The sequence below is a fragment of the Lichenostomus cassidix genome, chromosome 4 (genome assembly GCF_008360975.1).
Source record: "Lichenostomus cassidix isolate B80296 chromosome 4, HeHo_3.0, whole genome shotgun sequence".
Lineage (NCBI taxonomy): Eukaryota > Metazoa > Chordata > Aves > Passeriformes > Meliphagidae > Lichenostomus > Lichenostomus cassidix.
In genome coordinates, this window is record NC_139484.1 from 10,372,416 (window position 1) to 10,395,472 (window position 23,057).

General features: G+C 41.1%; 1 protein-coding gene and 1 long non-coding RNA gene across 2 annotated transcripts in view; one reads left to right on the forward strand and one right to left on the reverse strand.

The window, feature by feature from the left end:
* Positions 1-23,057, forward strand: part of FAT4 (FAT atypical cadherin 4) — a 122,001-nt gene that overhangs the window by 84,848 nt on the left and 14,096 nt on the right. Inside the window, exons 7-11 of the mRNA XM_085057861.1 lie at positions 1,538-1,718; positions 5,090-5,340; positions 7,711-12,060; positions 17,140-17,244; positions 18,823-19,130. Coding sequence (XP_084913987.1) covers positions 1,538-1,718; positions 5,090-5,340; positions 7,711-12,060; positions 17,140-17,244; positions 18,823-19,130 — 5,195 coding nt within the window. The remainder of the gene's footprint in view (positions 1-1,537; positions 1,719-5,089; positions 5,341-7,710; positions 12,061-17,139; positions 17,245-18,822; positions 19,131-23,057) is intronic.
* On the reverse strand, positions 1,704-9,027 carry LOC146437836 (uncharacterized). Its single transcript, XR_014851559.1, has 3 exons — positions 8,901-9,027; positions 7,689-7,995; positions 1,704-1,810 (listed from the first exon to the last, which is right to left on the reverse strand). It is a non-coding gene; the product is annotated as an uncharacterized LOC146437836 (long non-coding RNA).

Genomic DNA, 23,057 nt, shown 5'->3' on the forward strand with positions numbered 1-23,057 from the left:
CAATTGGAAGCTCTGTCATTCAGCCCATTTGGGCATTAAACCAAGTTACTGCAAAGCGTTTTGTGGAGAAAAATCTTCCTTCCAATGCAGAGTCTGCATTCAGCTTCTTCCCGCGATGCAGTGTGGTGCTTCTTCAACCTTCAAGGGTTAACGTGGGAAAATGGATCGTTGTTTCTCCTTTTATGTAAGAACTTTGTGTTTGGAGCCCTTGCCAGGAGCAGATGAGACCCAAGAGCAGAGCCTGCCTCCTTCCCAGCCCTAAGGTTGAGTTCCAGCAATAACCTTGGATAGCAGTGACCCAATCATCTGCCGGGCTGGAAGGGCTGGGGCGGTCACACAGGGTGGCCTGTGTTCCATCAAGTGACAGCTCCGTGTAATATGCCTGCCTCACGGCAAGGACTCCGCCAGTCTCTGGCCCAAAGCATTTCATTATCATTGTTTATTTCCCAGTCCAGCAAATGCTGAATTGCTGTATCTGAGATTGAAGGGAAAGCGATGCAATCTTGGGTAAAACAGGCATGGTCATCATCTGTCTTTTGAGTAAAAGAAGCCATAACTTGCGTGTTTTATGCTCTGCTATCAGTTTTCCCTTCTCCTTCCTATGTGTTCAAAGAGAGGAATAATCCCTTTTTCCCGGGGACCCTCAGTGAAGAATTTGGTTAGCAGAAGATGTCTTGCTGATTCTTGGCTGAAAATAAGTGTAATGAATGGACTGACAAAACTAACATGAACTTGTAAAAGTCTTCATTGTTTTTTTTTGATTTGACAAAGGAAAAGCTTAAGAGAACAAATACTGAGAGATTGCACATGAATAAACATGCTATTTCATGCTAGTTGCTGCTCATCAGAGTTAAGTTTAGAATAACAAGGAGGATGAAAGCCCTGGGTTAAATAAGTCCAGTCTGATTTCCCGTAAGCCAGTATCCCATCGGAGCGAGCATTATTTGTCGCTATAGCTGATTGCTTCTACAGAGAAAATGAGTCTGAACAGGGCTGAAGACTCACTGCAACCTTCTCACCCACTCCCAGAAGGTCTCCCCAGGTCAGGGGTGCGACCGGCAGTGGAAAAGCCATGCGGAAAGCTGGGTTTTGCCACTGTTTCCACTCTATTTGTTCTGCGGATGAGTAAATTGAGGGCTGGAGTCTTCACATCTGTCAGCATGCCACCTTTGAAGGTCTTCTCACAGAGGAATAGGAAAGTCAACCACATCTTCAAATTGGTTCTAATTGTTACAGGAAGGCTTTCTGAGCAGTTCCAAGACCATCTTTTTCCACTGAGCTTGTGTTACAAAATATTTCTGGAATTAGATGGAGCAAGAAAAATAATAACTTTTTTTTTCTTGTCTTTCACAACTTGTAGTTTATGTCAAGATGACTTTGAAACAAACCTGACCCTGTCCTCTGGGTTGAACTGGCTTTCTTGCTCTGTGAACTGTGACATGCTCAAGCGCTCAGCTCTAAATCAGGGCTGGCAGACTTCCGATTAGCATGCTGGTGTTCGTAACCTCTAGCACTTTGTATCCCCCCTTTCCCGCAGGATCTCCTGCCCTCACTGGCACTGGAACCATTGCTGTCACAGTGGATGATGTCAATGACAATGTCCCCACATTCGCCTTTAACATGTATTTTGCCACTGTTCCGGAGGATGCTCCCACGGGGACGGATATTTTGCTCGTAAACCCCTCAGATGCTGATGCTTCCACAAATGCTGTTATTAGGTAGGTCGATTACTGTTGCTCCGTGTAATACTGCCTCATATCTTGCCTGAAGTTTCTTTTTCCCCAGCGTCCATCACCAGCGTGCCTTGAAGCTGTAAGACAAAATAGAACAGCTTTATGTGTGTCACTAAATTATTTGAAAAAATCTGTCTTTTTTATTGTTCATAGGCTTTTAGAGTTATATTAAGGACAAGTAGAGTTGCAGTTACTTTAGTTTTTACTGAGTGAAAAGCAAACCAGTTTAACTTTCACCTGCACCCACTACATGCCTTGCTGCTGCTATTCATACCTTTTCATGTAGAGAGTAATTTTCACTGAAAGCAAACATTCTCCTTAAGTAAATTTTTGGTCAGTTAATGTCTGCAGTTCAGCATGAAAATTACACAAGGTGAGGCATAAAGTTTGTGGCATAAAGTTTGTCATTCATAAAACCAGTTAAAAGTTAGAATTTGGCATTTTTGCACTAAGTGCCGAAGGGTTTGCAGGGCTCAGTTGATGGAACTTAACTGGGCACTGGCCATTCCCAGTTCCACAGACAAGAGTAATGAAGATGCTGAGTGGCAGTGACAAGCTGAAGATTATCCACTGAGGATAGATACATTGCGAATGGAATGCAAAGCAAATTGGTATTAGTTCTTAATCAGAAGGACACACAGGTAATCTTACCACATTTTAACTATTGCGGCTACAAACATCACTGTTTCCAAACTTACAGAGCAAAATTTGAAAGTAACTTCTTTATTTACCTTTATATTATTAATTCACCTCAGTTCCTTCTTGAAAGAGCATAAGAATACCACTATGTCACTTTTTTTAAAGGAAAAAGAACTATGTTATGGCAAAGCAATGTCTGTAAAATACTGGAATATTTTCTTTCCAACTAGCTACAAGCCAAAAATAGAAACTTGACGTTTAGACATCTTTAGATTTTTGAAAATCATCCAAAATTACCATTTATTAAATTGTGAAACAATGAAGCTTTTAATTCTATTCACTCTTAGTCTAAGAAACTATTTCTGGCAAGCTCCTTTAGGAAAAAAGAATTCCATGCAAAGCATGAATGACTGTAGTGATTGCGTCCCATAATCAGAAATTATCAGAGTGCTCTTGGATTTCTTTAGTGTGGTTTAATTGCTTTAATATCTCTGCCATTAGTCTTTGTCATTCATTCAGTACCTCATCATAGAATTAGTTGATAAAAATATTTTTCCTCTTCATAAGTAGCTATTAAAAAATTGTTTTCAGGTTTTGTTTTACACTCTTTAGGCTCAGAACAGACTTTGTTTTTCTTGGACAGAACTTGTCCAGATTCAGCATTTAAAGAGATCTTAGAATATGACTGGTATTATGAAACTGGTGAAAGCCAGAAGGACCAGAACACGTAAGGTCGTCTTGTCAGATATGTTGAGCACTCAGAACTCTTTTCAGTCTTGTTAAGAGTCTGTTACAAAATTAAACCTTTGGTTTCCAAAAGGGATATTTAAAATCCTTGGCTAACATTTTCATGTAAAATCAAAGAATGTGCTGTGTTTTGAAAGAAGTGGTTAATCTTCTGCAGAAGTGTTGCCTGCCCATACGTGCCAACTCTTCTCTTGTTTCTGGCGATAACCTGTGAAGTCATTAAAGGAGGCTGATGGGGTTGTAAATGGCAATGCACACTTGAGCAGTCGTGTTAAAGACAGTAGACATGAGTCAAAAGGCCAGATTTTAAGTGTTTGGATCAAATTCCTTTTATGCCACTTGTCACCATTAGAGTTTAAGGGGGTTTTTGGTTTTGTTTAGTTTTTTTGGGGTTGAGTTTGGATTTTTTGCAGTTGTGTTGAGATACATTTACACTGTCCAGTTGGTTTACATGCAGATATAAATGAGAATATGACAAATATAATATGCCTTTATTATTTCCTTTAATAAAAAAATCCTGGTATCTTTCCAGTGCTAACATTTGAGCCACTACGTACATATATGTGGAAACACAGAAAGTTTCTGTCTCTGCAAGACCTCACTCAGGGTTACATCATTGCAAATCACAGATGAAATGTGCCTATGCTGCTGCTGTTTAGGGAGATTTAAGTGGTGCTTTAGGCTTTGTACACATTCTTTCCATTCTAGATGCACATTGCTATGGCTGGAGAATAATTGCATATGGCCATCACATTATATCATAATTAAGCAATTAAAGTATGCTTGTGGCGTTGTGTAGAGATTAATGACTGAGCAGGAGAAGTTGCCACAGCTTATTACACAGGCTGGCTCTCAATCCTCTCGGTGCAGCTTCTGGGCTGTGTTATTATTGCTGTCATAACCTGTTCTGGTCTTAAAGACGTGAAGATAGAAATATTAATCTCTTTCATTAAAGCCACTTCCTTCTGAATTTTTCACAGAACTACCTCAAAAAAGCTGCTACTGTGCTGTAACAGGCTTCTCTGAAGGAGCAATGCTAACCACAGCTGTGTTGGGTTGTAATACTGAATATGAGAATTGTTCATTTGAGCCAGTTTTTTTTCCTGTTGTTTTCTCAAAAATCTGTTATCTGAATTAATAAAAAAATGTAATATTAACCAAGTACCGTTAAAAATGTAGCCCAGCGCTCCACATGTCTTTGAGATTCATTCTGTGTGAACACAAGCTGGATAAGAATTCCAAGAAAAGGGACAAACTCAGTGTGATAGGAAGGCAGAGGTGGCCTGTACAGCGTGCTGCAGTGAGCACACAGTCAGATCTTATCAAATCACACAGGGATGTGTGCACACACACATAACACCCACCAAGGGTCAAACTCTGGTCCCAATTAGTCTGTTAGCAAGGTTCTTTGGTCACTAATTTGCTGTAAATTACTGTAAATTAACATTGAAATCTTGAATAGTAAACTTAATGTCAGGAAACAATATGGATATTAAATCCTCATTTTATTTTGTAAAAATGTCATTCTTTTATTTCAGAAAACAGTACTTTTTCTAATTATATTCGGCAGATTCAGTTAAGAGATACATCAGCCTTTTGGAGTAACACTTCATGCTTTATCTTAGGGAAATCAGCACTAGTGGATGCCTCCAGTAGGCAGTTTTGAGAGTATGTCCAGTGGTATCTTCAAATATCCAAAGGCTCAGTCAGCTACTCATGTGTTGGAAATCTATCTGTGTTAAACAGCTGTGCTTGGAAATCCCCTGAAATGTCGTTTATGACAGGCCTTGAAATTTGAAAAAGTAAAACAGTGAAGACAGATGGAGAGTCAGAAGAAAATCTGACTGTCTGTATTGATAGCTATCAGCATGGTGGTCTGAAGAGTACAGCAAATGGTAATTATCTTAAGGCAGCAGGCTGCTTTTGAAATACTAATCCAATTTTTCTCCCTCGGTTTTCCTTTCGAACAGCTACAGGCTTACGGGCGGCAATTCCCAGTTCACAATCAACCCTTCCACAGGCCAGATCATCACCAGTGCTCTCCTGGATCGAGAGGCGAGGGAGAACTACACCTTGGTGGTGGTGGCGAGTGACGGGGGCTCGCCCAGGGCCCTCTCCAGTTCCACCAGCGTGCTCGTGTCTGTGACCGATGTGAACGACAACCCACCCAAATTCCAGCACCACCCCTACGTCACCCACGTGCCATCGCCCACCGCTGCAGGTAACCTGAGCAGTGGCAGTGCTTGGGATAAAGGCACTTCCATAAACATAGAATCATGGAATGGTTTGGGTTTGAAGGGACCTTAAAGATCATCTAGTACCAACCTGCCATGGGCAGGGACATCTTCCACTGGACCAGGTTACTCAGAGCCCCATCCCAACGTGGCCTTGAACGCTTCCAGGGATGGGGCATCCACAGCTTCTCTGGGCAACATCTTAATGAAATGCAAATCTGTGCCACAAGAAGTGTTTCTGAGATATTCCTCTGCAGCTGTTTCCCTGGTATTATCGTCATGTTGCATGGGAATGAGGAATAACAAACCTCAATTTACCATCCACAATTTAGCAGGTTTTTTCTATTGTGTTCCATCTAAATTCAATTATGTTCCTGTAGTTATGTAAAGTGGACATACTGTACATGAGCACCCACTCCAAAAAGTGATTATTTTGCCAGGGTTAGGAAGACAATGGCCTCTTTTTATCTCTGAAAGTCTCCTCTGAGCAATTTTTAAAGAGGACTTTGACGACCCCTTCCAAAAATGCTATGTCTATGTCAGATGTTAACTATGCTGCCTTTTTTTGAGCCAAGTGGTGAAGTAAAACAAAATACAAATAAATTCAAGCAGCAATCTTCCTTTTGTGGAGCCTACATTCAAATTAAAGTTACTTCACTCAAAACAGGAGTTAATTTCTGATTCAGTTCATATTTCATATTTTCACATACATGGATATGGGATGCCTAAAGAGAGGATTCCATGACAAATGGATTATAAAGCAAATTTTCTTTTAACAGAAAAAAAGGGCTTACTTCCATGTCTTGGATTTTATCTCTAAATTTTAAACAATTGCAAATACTTCTCCTTTTTATGGAAGAATGAATTTGTTTACAGTTCTTCCCTGTTTCCAGAAAAACATTATGAAATTGTTTTATTATTGCACTGGTGAAACTTTTTGTATTCTGACGAGGGCACAGTGCCTTTGTTTGTTTTTGGGATGTTCCTTTAAATGCTTTTCACAAGGAATACACATAGGCTGATGTGATGTTTTCTGGCAATATCTTTTTGGGTGCTTTTTGTATGAAATCTCCTATAACTAGAAACTTAAGCTATGTTTACTCTGTTTTTAACTCAGCAAAAACATAGGGATACATCCACTTTCTTATTTACAACTTTATTTTCTTTTTGGTATTTTTAATCTAGTTTAAAAGGGGAAACTAGTAAAAGTATTAATAATATAATTTGAATAACTAAAGCACAAAATCTTAATTTCTTTCTGTCTCATTTCTCACAGGGATTTGAATACTGTTTGTAACTTAATATTCCTGCCCCTGGAGTACAAATCAGTGCACATGACAAATAGTGACATGAAGTATAGTTTTAAGGGATGCTGTCAAAGTCATTCCTGTCTGTAAATGATTTTCCCTTAAGAGGTTGAAAACAGTATGATTTTTACACAAATCTGAGTATCTTCTAAATTTCAGTAACAGTAAAACATCAACAGTGGTATGCAAATTGGTTGGACAGTGTCAAATTTGAAAGACATGCTGGGCATTAGATCTGTAAAGTCCGGTGAGAAAGAGCACCCTGGGTTCTCCTTGTAGATGGGCAAATACGGAGGTTAAATGCTAACAGTGCCCATGTAGTCAAGCTTATTGTGAAGCATAAATTCAAAAGACCTGAAATGTCTGGATGTAATCATGTTATTGTAGTGCAGTAATTTTGTATTTCTATTGTACCTCTTTCTCGGAGGACCAGTGTGCTTTTAATAATGCAGTCTTCTTAGTTACTGTCCTTTGAATACTCTCAGAAAATTAGAGGTAAGTAGCTAGTGGGGAGAAAGGAGCAGCATCTGGAGAATAGGAAGAGAAGGGATAAGAGAAGGTGGGTGTGTAAGGTAAATGTCTGTGGGTGCTCTCTGTTCACTTACATAACCTTAATAGTCCTTGAATTCCAGGGTGGAGTTTTTCGTGGATAAATAAGCTAGAGTAATTTTAAAAATCAAAATAGGATTCAATCTTATTTGGTTTACGACTTTTATAGTGTGAATATTCTAGAAGTAGGATGCTAGGCCTCCAAAAGGCTGCAGGTCTGTTTCCCAGTGCGCTTACTGGGATCTGTCCGTCCATCTTTGTGAATGCAGTGTCTTATTTTTCAGCTCCACATTTTTTGATTATGTGCATGCCTTGTGGACTCACAGACTCACCTGCCCCTTGTTGAGCTCACCATCTTGTGAAAAAAGCAGTTCATTTTTGGAGAAGTGTAAGGAAGGGCATGCTGCTCCAGGACGTGCTTCCGAGTGAACAGTTGGTATCACATTTCTTGCAGTCAGTGCATTCATTAAAGGACTGACCTGACTTTGTTCTCCATTTCAGGCTCATTTGTGTTTGCTGTGACCGTCACTGATGCAGATGCTGGCTCCAATGCCGAGCTCCATTATTCCCTCGTGGGAAAGAACTCTGAGAAATTCCACATTGATCCAGCAAGGGGGGCAATCCTAGCTGCGAAACCACTGGTGGGAGAGTCCGAAGTCACCATTTCTGTTCACGTGCGGGATGGCGGCCGGTACCCCAAGACAGACTCTACCACGGTCACCGTGAGGTTTGTGGACAGAGCTGAATTTCCTCGTGTTCAGGCAGATCAGGAGACCTTCACATTTCCTGAAAACCAAGCAGTTGGGACACTTGTCACCACCGTCTCTGGGTCTTCAGCCAGAGGAGGCTCCTTGTCTTACTACATTGCCAGTGGTAACCTGGGCAGCACCTTCCTGGTGGACCAGGTGACAGGACAGCTTTCTGTCGGGCGGGCTTTGGATTTCGAAGCCATACAGAAATATGTAGTGTGGATTGAGGCCAGAGACACAGGCTTTCCCCCCTTTTCCTCATACAAGAAATTGGAAGTATCAGTGATTGATGTCAATGATAACGCGCCGGAGTTTGAGCAAGATCCCTTCATTGCAGAAATCGCGGAGAACCTGTCCCCACGGAAAATACTGATGGTGGCTGCTGTCGACAGGGACAGTGGTCTAAATGGACAGCTAAATTATGAAATAATTGAGGGCAACACTGAAAATAGTTTCAGTATCAGTCGAGCCACTGGTGAGATCAGAAGTGTCAGGCCCTTGGACAGGGAGAAACTATCTCAGTACACACTAACCATAAAAGCTTCAGATAAAGGCTCTCCACTCCAGAGCACGACCGTCAAAGTCATCATTAATATTTTAGATGAAAATGACAATGCTCCAAGGTTTTCCCAGATATTCAGTGCTTCTGTGCCTGAAAATGCCCCTCTGGGTTTTACAGTAACCCGAGTCACAACATCAGATGAAGACATTGGGGTGAACGCGGTCAGCAGGTACTCCATAAGGGACACGAGTCTCCCATTTACCATAAATCCCAGCACTGGGGACATCACCATCAGCAGACCACTGAACAGGGAAGACACTGACCGCTACAGAATCAGGGTCTCTGCCCATGACTCGGGGTGGACAGTGAGCACAGATGTCACCATATTTGTCACGGATGTCAATGACAATGCCCCACGATTTACAAAACCATCCTATTACCTGGAGTGTCCCGAGCTTCCTGGGATTGGGCTAAAGGTCACCCAGGTTTCAGCCACCGATCCAGATGAAGGATCAAATGGCCAGGTCTTCTACTTCATAAAATCCCAGTCTGAGTTCTTCCGCATTAATGCAACCACGGGGGAGATTCTCAACAAGCAGTATTTGAGGTACCAAAACTCCAGTGGTTCCAGCAATGTCAACATCAACAGGCACAGTTTCATCGTGACATCCTCAGACCGGGGCAGCCCCCCTCTAATGAGCGAGACCACCGTCACCATTAACATAGTAGACAGCAATGACAATGCACCGCTCTTCCTCGCTCCTAAATACTTCACTCCTGTTACTAAGAATGTGAGGGTTGGCACAAACTTAATTAAAGTTACTGCAGTGGACGACAAGGACTTTGGCTTGAATTCTGAAGTGGAGTACTTCATCTCTGATGAGAGCAAAACTAATAAATTCAGACTGGACAGGAGTACAGGCTGGATTTCTGTGTCATCTTCACTAATGGCCGACTTGAACAAAAACTTCCTGTTTAAAGTGAAAGCCAAGGACAAGGGTAATCCCCCACTCTCATCTGAGGTAGCTGTTGAAATAGTAGTGACAGAAGAAAATTACCATACACCTGAGTTTTCCCAGAGCCGTATGAGTGTTACTGTCCCAGAGAGTCACTCTGTTGGAACGGTGGTCAGGACGGTTTCAGCACGAGACAGAGATGCTGCCATGAACGGATTAATCAGATACAACATTTCCTCTGGAAATGAAGCTGGGATCTTCGCTATTAATACAACCACTGGTACACTGACACTAGCCAAACCACTTGATTTTGAGTTACACCAAAAGCACGAGTTGGTTGTTACTGCCACGGATGGAGGATGGGTGTCCAGAACAGGCTACTGCAGTGTCACTGTTAATGTCATTGATGTCAATGATAATTCCCCAGCATTCAGCCCTGAGGACTACTTCCCCACCGTGCTAGAAAATGCTCCCAGTGGGACAACTGTTATTTCTTTAAATGCCACTGATGCTGACTCTGGATCTAATGCTGTGATTGCATATGCCATTCAGTCCTCAGACAGCGACCTCTTCGTCATTGACCCCAACACGGGAACCATCACCACCCAGGGATTTTTAGATTATGAAACAAAGCAGAGTTACCATTTAACGGTAAAGGCTTTTAATGTTCCAGATGAGGACAGGTGCAGCTTTGCTACTGTCAACATCCAGTTAGAAGGGACGAATGAATATGTGCCCCGTTTTGTGTCCAAGCTTTATTATTTCGAGGTTTCAGAGGCAGCCTCCAAAGGTACTGTTGTAGGTGAAGTTTTTGCAAGTGATCGTGATATGGGAATTGATGGGGAAGTCCACTACCTCATTTTTGGCAACAGCAGAAAGAAGGGCTTCCAGATAGATGAGAAAAGTGGCCAGATCTACGTTTCAGGACCTCTTGACAGAGAAAAAGAAGAACGAATCTCTTTGAAAGTTCTTGCAAAAAATTTGGGGAGCATTCGTGGTGCAGATATAGATGAAGTAACTGTTAATATCACAATCCTGGATGCCAATGATCCTCCTGTTTTTACCTTGGGAACCTACAACATCCGAATTAGCGAGGGTGTTCCTCCAGGCACCCATGTCACATTCGTCAGTGCCTTTGATTCAGATTCTGTCCCCAGCTGGAGCAGGTTTTCCTATTTCATTGGGTCTGGCAATGAGAACAACGCCTTCTCCATCAACCCACAGACAGGACAAGTGACGGTCACTGCAGAGCTGGATCGCGAAACGCTGCCTGTCTACAACCTGTCTGTGCTGGCCATCGACTCGGGAACGCCGTCTGCCACAGGAAGTGCCTCTCTGTTGGTGACTTTGGAAGATATCAATGACAATGGCCCTACCTTGTCCACCAGCCAAGGAGAAGTCCTGGAGAATAACCGCGCAGGAACTCTGGTGATGACGCTTCAGTCGTCAGATCCTGATCTCCCTCCCAACCAAGGTCCTTTCACGTATTACTTGCTCAGCACTGGCCCTGCCACCAGCTATTTCAGCCTCAGCACCGCTGGCGTCCTGACAACGACAAGGGAGATTGACAGGGAGCAAATCAGCGATTTCTACCTGTCAGTGATTACAAGAGACTCTGGCGTTCCTCAGATGTCTTCCACAGGAACTGTGCAGATCAAGGTAATAGACCAGAATGACAACCCGTCTCAGCCCAGAACGGTAGAAATCTTTGTTCATTATTATGGCAACCTCTTCCCAGGTGGAATTCTGGGCAATGTAAAGCCACAGGATCCTGATGTGCTAGACAGCTTCCAGTGCTCCCTCACCTCAGGAGTCACCAGCCTCTTCAGCATTCCTGGGGGCACCTGTGAGCTGCACTCGCAGGCGAGGTCCACGGACGGCACGTTTGACCTGGCAGTCCTCAGCAATGATGGGTTACACAGCGCCGTCACCAGCAGCGTCCGGATTTTCTTCGCGGGCTTCAGCAACACCACCATTGACAACAGCATCCTCCTTCGCCTGAGCGCCCCCAGCGTGCGGGACTTCCTGACCAACCACTACCTGCACTTCCTGCGCATCGCCAGCTCCCAGCTGACGGGGCTGGGCACGGCCATCCAGCTCTACGGGCTCTATGAGGACAGCAACCACACCTTTCTGATGGCAGCTGTCAAGCGCGGCAACAACCAGTACGTCAACCCCAGCGGTGTGGCCACCTTCTTTGAGAGCATCAAGGACGTCCTCCTGCGCCAGAGCGGGGTGCGCGTCGAGGCTGTGGACCATGACTGGTGCCTGCAGAACCCCTGCCAGAACGGAGGGAGCTGCCTGAGGAGGCTGGCGGTGAGCCCGGCTCTGAGGACCCACGAGAGCGTCCCTGTCATCATCGTGGCCAACGAGCCGCTGCGGCCCTTCGTGTGCAGGTGCCTGCCGGGCTACGACGGGAGCCTGTGCGAGACCGACATCGACGAGTGCCTGCCATCGCCCTGCCACAACGACGGCACGTGCCACAACCTGGTGGGGGGCTTCTCCTGCAGCTGCCCAGAGGGTTTCACCGGCATGGCTTGCGAGAGGGACATCAACGAGTGCCTTTCCAACCCCTGCAAGAACGGTGCTGCCTGCCAGAACTTCCCAGGAAGCTTCAACTGCATTTGTAAGACCGGGTACACAGGTACGCTTTTACTGCTCTATACCTTAAAGTCCAGAAAAGATGGTGGGAATGTGGAGATGTTGTACAATGTCAGACAAGACAAATTTCAGTACAAGAATGTCTGAATACAAGCATCCCCAGTAGATGAAGAGGTCATGCAAAATGAGGTATTAATAGGGTGAAAACTCAGAAGGCCAGGTACCCAAGATACTATTTTATTTTACCTCTGTCCGCAGGCAAATCTCTCTTACCTGATTTGCATTAGAACAGAAAGATTTTTATGAGCACTGTTTAAATTTATTTAATATGTAGAAACCAGTTCCAATGCTTAAGTATGATTTTTCTGTATGTGTTGTTGCTATGCATTTTGTGGGAGCATTTCAAGTCTGTTAGAAGTGTGCCAAGCAAGAAAATCAGCCTATGCCCCAAATTACTTGCAGGACAGAAAACAGATGAAGAATATGGGAAAAAACAGAATTCATTCAAAATGGCCAACCTCTCTGTTCTGTATTTTGTCCCTTTGTCACTTATTTTTCTCATTAAGTGCAGAAATGTCTGCAGCATTCCTACCCCTTTTGAGTATTTTTTGTCTAATATTTGTTACGCATTCAAACATAGCAGCATTGTAACCTTAGGAAAGCAGGCTGGTCTTTGCTTGTGCCATGAGAAGGATGTTTAAGGAAGCTTTCAACAATTTTAACCAGTACTTAGGGCCACTTTTTATAGAAGTCAGGCAAAAAAAATCTAACCAGAGGAGATTAGGTGAGACTTTCAGTGCCTTTTCTGAGGAGTATTTCTGTATTACAGAAGACCTAGGGCAGCCCAGCTCAGCACAGCCATGTCCATTCTGGTGTGGGACTTGCCACCACCACCACCACCACCACAACTCACCTGGAACCCATGCAGGGATCAGAGGATCCATTGCTCCTTTGGGTTTTTTCCTAAACTAGATCGGTGCAGGAGAGAATAGAGGAGAAAGTAAATTAATTTCAAAATAAAGGTTTAACTACTTAATTTAAATCACAGCTGCAGCAGTGGGTACATATTCAGTGCAATACCAAAGACACTGATGAGATACTTCGCATGAACCTCACAAATGTGCTCCCAAGCCTCAGGTCAGGAGAAATTGTTAATGGACAAGCAGTTCTAATTAAGTTACCAATCCAGGATTTTATTTCATGCTGTATTAGCACATCAAATTATTTTGCCAGGAGCATGGCAAAATAATTCTAGGGCACCTATGCCCTGTAACTCCTGAGGTCATTAGCACCAGAGAGTACATGGGCATATGTTTGCTGTTGCAGTGAAGCAAAACACTTCATCATCTGCAGCAGCAAACTGCAATGTGTGCCTCTAGACTATAATTTGAAACATTTATGAAACATCCAGCTGATTTCTTCTGGTATTAAAGCTCATACCTTAATGCACAACCCTTATGTCAGCTAAAAATCAAGCTCTGCGTGTGACAAGCTCAAAAGAAAGATGAATATTTTACTAAGAGAATGTGATGAGAGACTCTTAGAGCTTGACGTGTTGGATTTCTTTCATGCCATGAATTAAATGTGGCATCTGATAGGAGCTTTCTTAAACTCCTTGTCAACACAAATAACCTTAAAATAGACTGCCACTGAGGCAGACATTTCTATTTGGGAGTCAGATGTTGTTTAATCAGTTGGCCATTGCAGAATCAAGAGTTATTAAAGTGTCCTGAGATTAATTGATCAAGACAGAAAACAAATGGCACCAGTATAATCAAAAGACAAAATATCTTTGGAGTTAATATCAACAGAGCTTCTTAGATAAGATCACAATTAACACACAGTATATTTAGACATTTTATGTCTGCAAAAGCATATTTGAAATTCTGTAAATTTGATATTCAATAGGTTCTGCAAACAAATGTCCGTGTACTGATTGTTTGGGAATGCTTGACATAGAGGCTATTATGTCATTATTATACTGCCAGCAGAAAGAGAACACAGCTGCTTGGGCTCTTAATTTGCATGAATATGTGATTAAAGATAGCCACAGTGGATGTAACAATAAAGCCTCAAAAGGTTTCTTCATGAGTATAATCCTTGAGTACCTCAACAACAACGAAAAAGAGACATCCAGACTAGTGGATTTCTAATTCAGTTTGCCATATGCATAGCTTTGCTGCTTCTGTTGGAATGAAAATACAGTCTCATAATTGAATTTGCATGCTTGGTAAAAAAAATGGTATTTACATGGTACTGCATACAAGTGGAAATTAGTATTTTCTGAGACAGAGTCTCTGTTCACTGTAAATTAGAGTACATGAGCTGTAGACCTTTATAATGGTGTACCTGAAAACTGAGAGTTTTACTTTTCCTTGATTTATTATGTTTTGTCAGCTGCATTTCACTTCATCATACTGCAAAAGGTAATGTCGTTCTTTTCACTGGATAGGATTATAAAGACTGATTACCTCAGAGCAGCATCATTAGGGTTTAAACAATCTGTTATAATTATATCTCTTAATGATGAACAGGTTTGTTTTTAAAATAATCACTTTCTGGAGGGAATATGTTTGGTGATTTACAGTAGTTGTCTGCCCTTCCTTTGAACCCTTCATTTCCTGTTTTGCAGGATTCATTAAGATGAAGGAATGTAGGTTTGTAAAGTTGTTTCAAATGCAAGATTAGAATATTAGAACAACTGCTTTAAAAGATGGACACAGAGAACCTCAAAACCTGAAACTCTAAAACCAGCTGAAATCTTAACTCAAGAGCATTCAGCTGGTATCTGTTCCCGTTACATTTTTCAATTAAAAAAAAAACCTGAGGAAGTTGGATTTCTGCATGAGCCCCTACTTGTGATAGCATCAGCTGGAGGTGATGAATGATAAATGTTGAATGCTGTCTGTTATCAATTATCCAGCATTCTCCTAATTTTCGCGGTCTTCAGGAATGAAGATCTTTCTGATGCAGAAGTGAATACCTTGCATCTTTCATTATTTCATCTGAGAAGTAATCTATAAACTCAGCTAACTACAATTTTCATCAAGGCCAATTTTAATGGGATTTTGAACAACTTGGTCTAGTTGAAGGTGTCCCTGCTCATGGCAGAGGGGTTTGAACGAGATGGTTTTTAAGGATCTTTCATACCCAAACCATTCGGTGATTCTATAATTCTGTTATTCTAAACACACTTTTCATTGGTTTCAAGAGCTCTTCAAACAATAGTTAAACATGAAGAAGTTGCTGTTTTTCACTGGTTAAAGTAAGTCCAGCTGAAATAAACATCCATGTTCTCTTGCTGACTCAGCGAATGTGTCGGCTTTAATGTTAGCTGAGAAAAAGAAGAGTGTTCAGTTAGATTGAACTGAAAAAAAATCTTAGTAAACCTTATTAGCTACACTTGATTTTTGTGAAAACGAAGGAACATCACTGAGCTATTTTGAGCATGTCTGTCTCACTCTTGCTATGTGCTCTCCTTCATAAGTCAAAGATCTCTGCTACGGACCATAAATTGAAAACAAAGAAAACAGCAAAATCTCACATAAAAAGTTAGCTCATCCTTCAGTCATGCCCATTAGAGAATAAAACATAAATAAATACCCCCAAAGCATAATTAGATTCAGACACTGGAAAAGTTTCCTGGATTTATGGTGCATCTACAAGTTACGTATTAACCGCAGGAATCCTCCAGTGCTCCATTTCCATCCTGCTTGCAGTCACACATGGAGAGCTGCTGCTCACATGGAAGAACTACTTGCAAACTGTAGGTTAAACAGAAAAGTAGGGTGGGGGAGGAAAGAGGTTTTCTTCATTAGGTGACTCAAGCTGTGAAATTCTGAAAAAGGTAGCAGAGTTCATATAGCATAGTCCTGATTTTCTACAGTTTTAAACACCAGCAACCTTTAAGGACTGCATATGGTGCATTCCTGTCATGGGAGATGTGAAATTATAAGATATATGTGACATACAAGAATGGACACCCTCTGTGCAAGCTCATGATGTGCTTTCAACTTAAACATGTACATATGGTGTAAGAAATAAAATAATTCATTATCAATGCAAAAAGAAGCATTAAGGCAGTCTTAGCCCTTGCTTTGTGCATATAGCCTGGCTGACATGAAGTTCCCAAGAATTCTGGAAGACTGTGGATGATTTTGTGAGTTTTCACAGTGAAACAGGGAGAACAAACATAGCAATACTTTGACATTTTTGCTGAGTACAGGCAGTGAAGGTTGGCACTGGTGGTGAAAGGTAGACAGGTTCCAAGAGTGGGATGTAGTGAAAGTGTTGCTAAACTCATCAAAGCCAAGCAATGAAATCCTTAGAAATGGAAACCAATATTTCTTAGGTAATTTTTCCATACAAAGAAAATTTTATTTCATACAAAGAATCCCCATGTCCGTATTTGGCGTCTGTTAAAATCTTCACTTTTTCTTTTGGTTCCCTTCCTTGCTGAAATGAATTATGTGATTTCAGTTTGTTCTCTGGGGAATAATATTTATTACATGTGACAATGTCTGCTTAGGAAAGGGCTGGATCCAAGGTAGCTTGTTTTAGCTCCAGAGGACTGTGGTCTCTCCGAGTCAGGAAGGAGGTTGTAATTGATGAGGAAAAATAAGAAAAATCATATAATGTACAATAGCAGCCTGTGTTCAGCATGACCTCTTTGTACAGGGTCCAGCAAAGGCTGCCTGTGTCTCCTTTGCACTCATGAGTATATTGCACTCAACAGGGAGAAAAAAATATACATTTTTACAGTTTTTTAGTTCAGCAGTGCCTTTAATTTCATAATCACTCTTTCATAGATACAGTTAACAAAATAAATAATAAAATTCAATGGAATTAAAAGAGCAATCCACCAGTACCTATAATCACAATGAGACACTTGAGAAGTAAAGTTACTTTCTCTGTGCCACACGTTATTCCTGTGACAGGGCTGGGAGGAGCCCAGCATCCTGTCTGTGTTTCCTGTCTCCATCCCTGAGCTGGTCCTTGGCACTGTCTCTCCTGGCCATGTGTTCAGCATTGGTTCATAACCTCGTTACCTACATCACCAACCTGACTTTCCCATTGCCCTGAATGCTCTGACCTGCAAATTGCTTTTGTTCCCCAACCACAGGGAAAACATGTGACTCCACTGTCAACTACTGTGAGTGCAACCCCTGCTTCAATGGTGGCTCCTGCCAAAGTGGGCTGGAGGGATATTTCTGCCACTGTCCCTTCGGTGAGTACCCTGTTCCTCCCCTCCATCTTCCCTTTCCCTATTCATATTTCTATTTATTTTTACCTGCATAAATGATTTCTGGCTTGAAAATGATTCAAAGTTTGGAAAAACTGCATGTGTTTAGAGGTTTATTTAACTTGTTCTTCTTTAAAAGAAAATTTAAAAGTGTTGTGATTGCTACAAATATTTATTTAGTTACTCCTAGTAGCAGCTCCTTTCTCACTCTTATGAAGACATAACAAGATGTAGCCACACAGTTCAGTGCCTAAAAATTAGAAAGAATATTTCTAACTAGATAGATAGATAGATACATATAACTGGCCAAAAGTAGAATAGATGCTTGAAATATTTAAATCAAGACCACTGACTTCCTAAAGAAGAAACTTAGCTCAACCACAGCTTTATCGGGACTAAAGTACCTTCACCACCAAGAATGTCCAAAGTTCAGTCTGAAGGAGGAGGTATGATGATAACAAAGCTCTCCTGATGAATAACAGGCACTTTTGGGAGAGCTGAAGAGTAAGACCACTGTAAATAACATCAGTGTTTTACATCAGAGAAGCATATAGTAGTGCCAAAATAGTTTCATAATTTTCAGAACTTAATTATCCCAGATTTGGTTTGTGGAATGAACCCAATAAAAACATAGAACAACATGGATATTTTAAGGTATCATGACACAATTGCAACAAGATTGATTCTGAATACAGATTAATCCAGAATTGTCATTGTTCACATGGAAAAGTATGAAAGTAAATGTAACAGATTAATAGAAAAACCAGACACATACAGAACTCATCTACAGTGTTCTAAGGTTGCTGAAAACCCTCTCAAAAAAGTATGGTTCTTAATATGCATTTGTAACTAATGCTGAATAAGTTTTTCTATTAACATGTAGAATAATTTCTCTATTCTCTTTTATTTATTTTATTATACATTTCCTCAGGTTTATTAATTTTCATTGTCCATTGTAAATGTAACTAAAATTCATAAATTAAATATTTTTTTTCTCATTGTCACAGTAGTAAAAGAAAAATCAATGGAAATTATGTGACAGAGATCTGAAAAAAAGTATGTAGATTGCACCAAAATGTTCTTATCAGTAGAAACATGAGAAGGCATAATGTTTTAATCAAACATATGCTTATTTAATAAGTATAAAAAGTGAACCACCCAGTGAGAAACAGTTCAGACAACAGCCACAGAGAAAAAAATAAACTCAACTCACAATCTTATTTCTGTAACCGGAGTAATAAATGCCTAATGATAATTAACAGCCATGTCTGACAGAGCTGTCAAACTGGCTCATTTTGGTGTTTTCCAAAGAAGCCATGGAGCCCAACAAAATGTTTTTCAACAGATGTATCTGTCCTTTGTAATTCCATTTTTAAGTTTAAAGCACTCACCTGTGTGTAATAGCATTCTTCTGTTAGTTGTGTGTTTTTAATTGGACATTAGGAGTGCCTTAAAGAGCCTGTGCATCACAGCCATGTCAAGAGCACATCCATACTTTGTTCCTGGGGGAATGCAGGGTGAGGAAAAAACTCCCTATTCCAGATTTTGCTTTTTCTTTTGCAGGTGTTTTTGGGAATCATTGCGAGCTGAACAGTTATGGGTTTGAAGAGCTGTCCTATATGGAGTTCCCCAGTATGGATCCCAACAACAATTACATCTATATAAAGTTTGCCACTATAAAAAGCAACGCCCTGCTGTTGTATAACTACGACAACCAAACGGGAGAGCGGGCAGAATTCCTGGCCCTGGAAATAGCAGAGGGGAGGCTGAGGTTCTCCTACAACCTTGGCAGTGGCACATACAAGCTGACCACAGCCAAGAAGGTGTCTGATGGACAGTTCCACACCGTCATTGCCCGCCGGGCTGGAATGGTAAGAAGTGCTAAAATGAGGATTTAAGGCAATTTCAGCCAAATCACTTTGGCTTCTAGGCAAACTCAGAGGAATGTGAAATTAGTGACATTGTGTTTGCTAGCAGAACCTCCAACTTTGGGGAAAACCTCCCTTCATTTCTGTCTTATTCCAACTGACTGAAAGGCCTGTGGTGGTTTGTTTAGTATGATGATGATAAAGTATAATGAAAAAATCATGTGCAAAATGCCCCAGACTCTCAATGTGAAAAATGAGAGCCAGGAATAATTAATGACATAGATGACTACGCACGAGGCTAATTAACTGGTGTAGATTAGCATTCCCTGATAATCAGGGAATGCTAATTAACCACAGTAACTGTAAAATCCTCAAAATAATTTTTCTCATCATTTGGAAAATAGAAGTGGACAAACCTAAAATTCCAGGGATCCCTGACCTCCTTGAACTAATTCAGAGATTTTACCAATCTCATCAGACTGGGAGCCAGCTTTTCATCTGTAGCATACATGTAAAGAGTTAAAATGTGCTGCATAAGAGAATTTTTTGAGAGGAAGGAGGGAAGCTACTTTTCTCTTTCGCCCCAGAATGCATCTGAGGTGAGGAACTCTGCCAAAAACTTGGACAACTGATTGCCATATGCCTGGCACTCTGACCCCTCTCCTGCCTTCATTTTCTTCTCCAATAAATGTGTGCTATTCCTGTTCTCTCATTTTTTAATAATATTTCCAAAGCAGAACATAAACCAAATGCTCTTTGAATCCAAGCCAACTTTTTTGACTCCACAATGTTTGAGTTAGAAATGAAACCAAATCTATTTGCCATCCCTAATCAGTAACTATTCCCCAACAGTTCCCTTTCTCAGGCAGAAATGGCCAGCATACGTGGAATTCCACATTCGTCCCATATTCGAAATTAAAGTCATAGAACAGTAATATATGGTGGGGTTCCTCCTTTTTGGTTTGTATATTTCAAGCTAGAAGTGAAGGGAATTAAAGCAATTAAATATTCCACCCTGCATGGCTCCCCCTGAGTCCTTGCAGAGAGTCTTGAGCTTGAAACTCCATTTCAGTTGATATGAGTGCAAGACCTGATACCTCCATCTATTCTGGGTGTTGGTCTCTCCTCCCAATTAACAAGCAACAGGACAAGAGGAAACGGTCTCAAGTTGCATCAGGGAGGTTTACATTGAATAATAGGGAAGAATTCTTCCCCAAAAGGGTTGTCAAGTCCTGGAACAAGCTGCCCAGGGAAGTGGTTAAGTCACCATCCTTGGAGGTATTAAAAAGACGTAGATGTGGCACTTGGGGACGTGGTTTAGTGGTGGCCTTTACAGTGCTGGGTTGGTGGTTGGACTCTTAGAGATCTTTTCCAATGTAAAGGATTCTATGGTTCTATGAAATCCAGTCTTCAGCTGGGTTTGCTAATCCAATTTGTGTGTGTTTGTAGGACTTATATATCCAAATAAGATGAAGGATACTTGTGATGTTGAGCAATGACTTTGGTTCAATGTGCCTTGATATCAGATATCAATTTGCATCTTGCAAATTTAATAATTTGCATCACAGCTTCCTAATGGTAAAGCCCAAAGATGCACCTTAATCTTGAGATGCACTGGATTCCCATTTTGATAACTAAAGTAGTATGTCACTTCTATAAATAAGATTTAAACGGCTAAGTATAGGGGCACACAGTAAAAGTTGCAACAAATAAATGAAGTACACTGAAGAAAAAACACAGAGAAAGAAAATGTTTTACTTGTCAGTGTGCCAGAGGACTATAGAAGAGAAAACATAAAAAGGGCTACTTATAGAAAATTTCAGCTATGAATGCTTAAGGCTGAAAGCAAACATTTAAAACAACCTGTACCTTTGTGTGATATGGGTTTTTTTGTTTAAGCCTTTTCAGTAATGTCAGCTGTTTACAAACAGTATGTGAAGAGAATCGCCTTTGTCTTAGATATTTCTGCTGCAGGAAAAATGTCTCCCAGGTGTCCAAAACTGTATAAAATAGCCCCCCTTCAGGATTCCAAATCTGTCATTTCCTACAGCACAGTGGGATTTTATCGGAAACTGGTAAAATCATTAAGTTGTCAGTCCTGAGCTATTGCAGAGTGACAGGATAGAAAGGCTCATAATGTGGCAAGGTAACTGTAGAGTAATGCTTAAGTAACAAGCAGGAACATTTGACTAACATTAGAAAATAAATTGTATGAACTCTGGTCCAAGTAAAATATATACTCAAATATCCAGCCCTTCAGCTGGGGTTGGAGCTTGGCTTGCAGAGCACATAGCGATGTAAGTTAGGGAGATTATGCTGATTGAGCTAAGAACAAAAAACTCATTTCAGTTTTTGTTGTTGATGTTCTGAAGGAAAATATGTATGCATGTGGTGGCATACAGAGCAGCCAGCTTATTATTCTTTCTCTGAATTGTTTCATTTACACAGGGCTATAATCTGCTTTGGAACTGCAGACTGACATTTCTTGGGAGAAACACTTTGTTCATTTGTATGGAAAGAAAATCAAGATAAGCTCTCATTAAAAATAGCAAATTGAACAATTTAAGCGTACTGTAAGGCATGATTTAGGGCTAAGAGCTCTGAATTTATTGGGTCAATACAGTGCATCAGCCTGCAGTGTGTATTTGGAACTAGCACGGACGATCTGTGGGGATTTCAACAGCTGTTGTTAGCAAACTTATTTGCAGGCAGTAGAAAAAAGCCTCTGCAGAGTAATGATGTCCTGATAGCCAGTGTTGCTTGCTCAGCTCCCACAGAGTAATTGAAATCAAAATATAAACCCAGGCGTTTTTAAAGGTGGCGTTTGATTTAAATTTGCTGTAAAACTGTACCACACATCTAGTTGAAACATGAGGAGATGTACAATGTGGAGATTATGTTTATTTTTCTGAAAATTTGTTTTTAGGAATAACTAACCTTCAGGGTTGGTTGTGGTCTTTTTTCAGCGCATCTGTTATTAATAAATCACTGCGGGGACAATTCTTTGCTAAATAAGGAATAAAATAAAAACTCCTTTTTAATGCAGCAGGAGTTATTTAATGATTTTAGTGACAGCTTTGGTTAGACTTTTCTAGATCACAAATAGGAGTGCCATGAGTAGCTCTAGTGTGAATGACTTGGATGGGTGGTCACAGAATCACAGAATTGTTTGGGTTGGAAGGAACCTTAAATATTACCTGGTTTCCAACCACCCTATCATGGGCAGGGACATCTTCCACTAGATCAGGTTGAGGCAACCTCATTGTCTGGGACTTGATGGCTTGGAGATAAAAATAATAATAGTAATAATAAAAAGGAAGACTGATGTAAGTACTGGTGATGCCTGGTACTTCTCTGAACATCAGCTTGGTCCCACTCTTGGTGTCCAGATGCTTCTCCATTATCAAAGTGGAGATCCCTCATGACCTCTCAGTCAAGGGGTTACCCTAAGCAGGTCCGTTTGGTTACTTTGTGAGTATTATTGAGTGGTTGATTATTATTTTTAACTAGTAGTTGCTATGTTTGTACTCCCAGCTTTTGTAACATGCCTTTTATCAAGTTCAATATGTTTAATGTCATGGTCAAGCCCCTGAAGGAACGCCCTTTGTGTTTGGAGGGAGCAGCTTTTTGTTCAGATTATCTGAATCATATCAAGAGTAGGATGTGGTACGAGCCAAAATAACTGCAGTTTCAAGGAGTAAAGCAAATATGAAACAAACCCTACCCAAATGTGAAAAATTGGTGTTTAGCTGCTTCTGTGTATGAAGCAGACAATTGGCTCCCTCTCTGTTCATATCCACACCTTGGTGGTGCCCACAGTGTGCTGGTGGAGGATGGAGCTCTGAAGCACCCTGCAATCCTGAGTGACATTGTAATATACAAGTGCTCCCTTCTAGGCAAGGCCTTGATATAACACATTTAAGCATAACT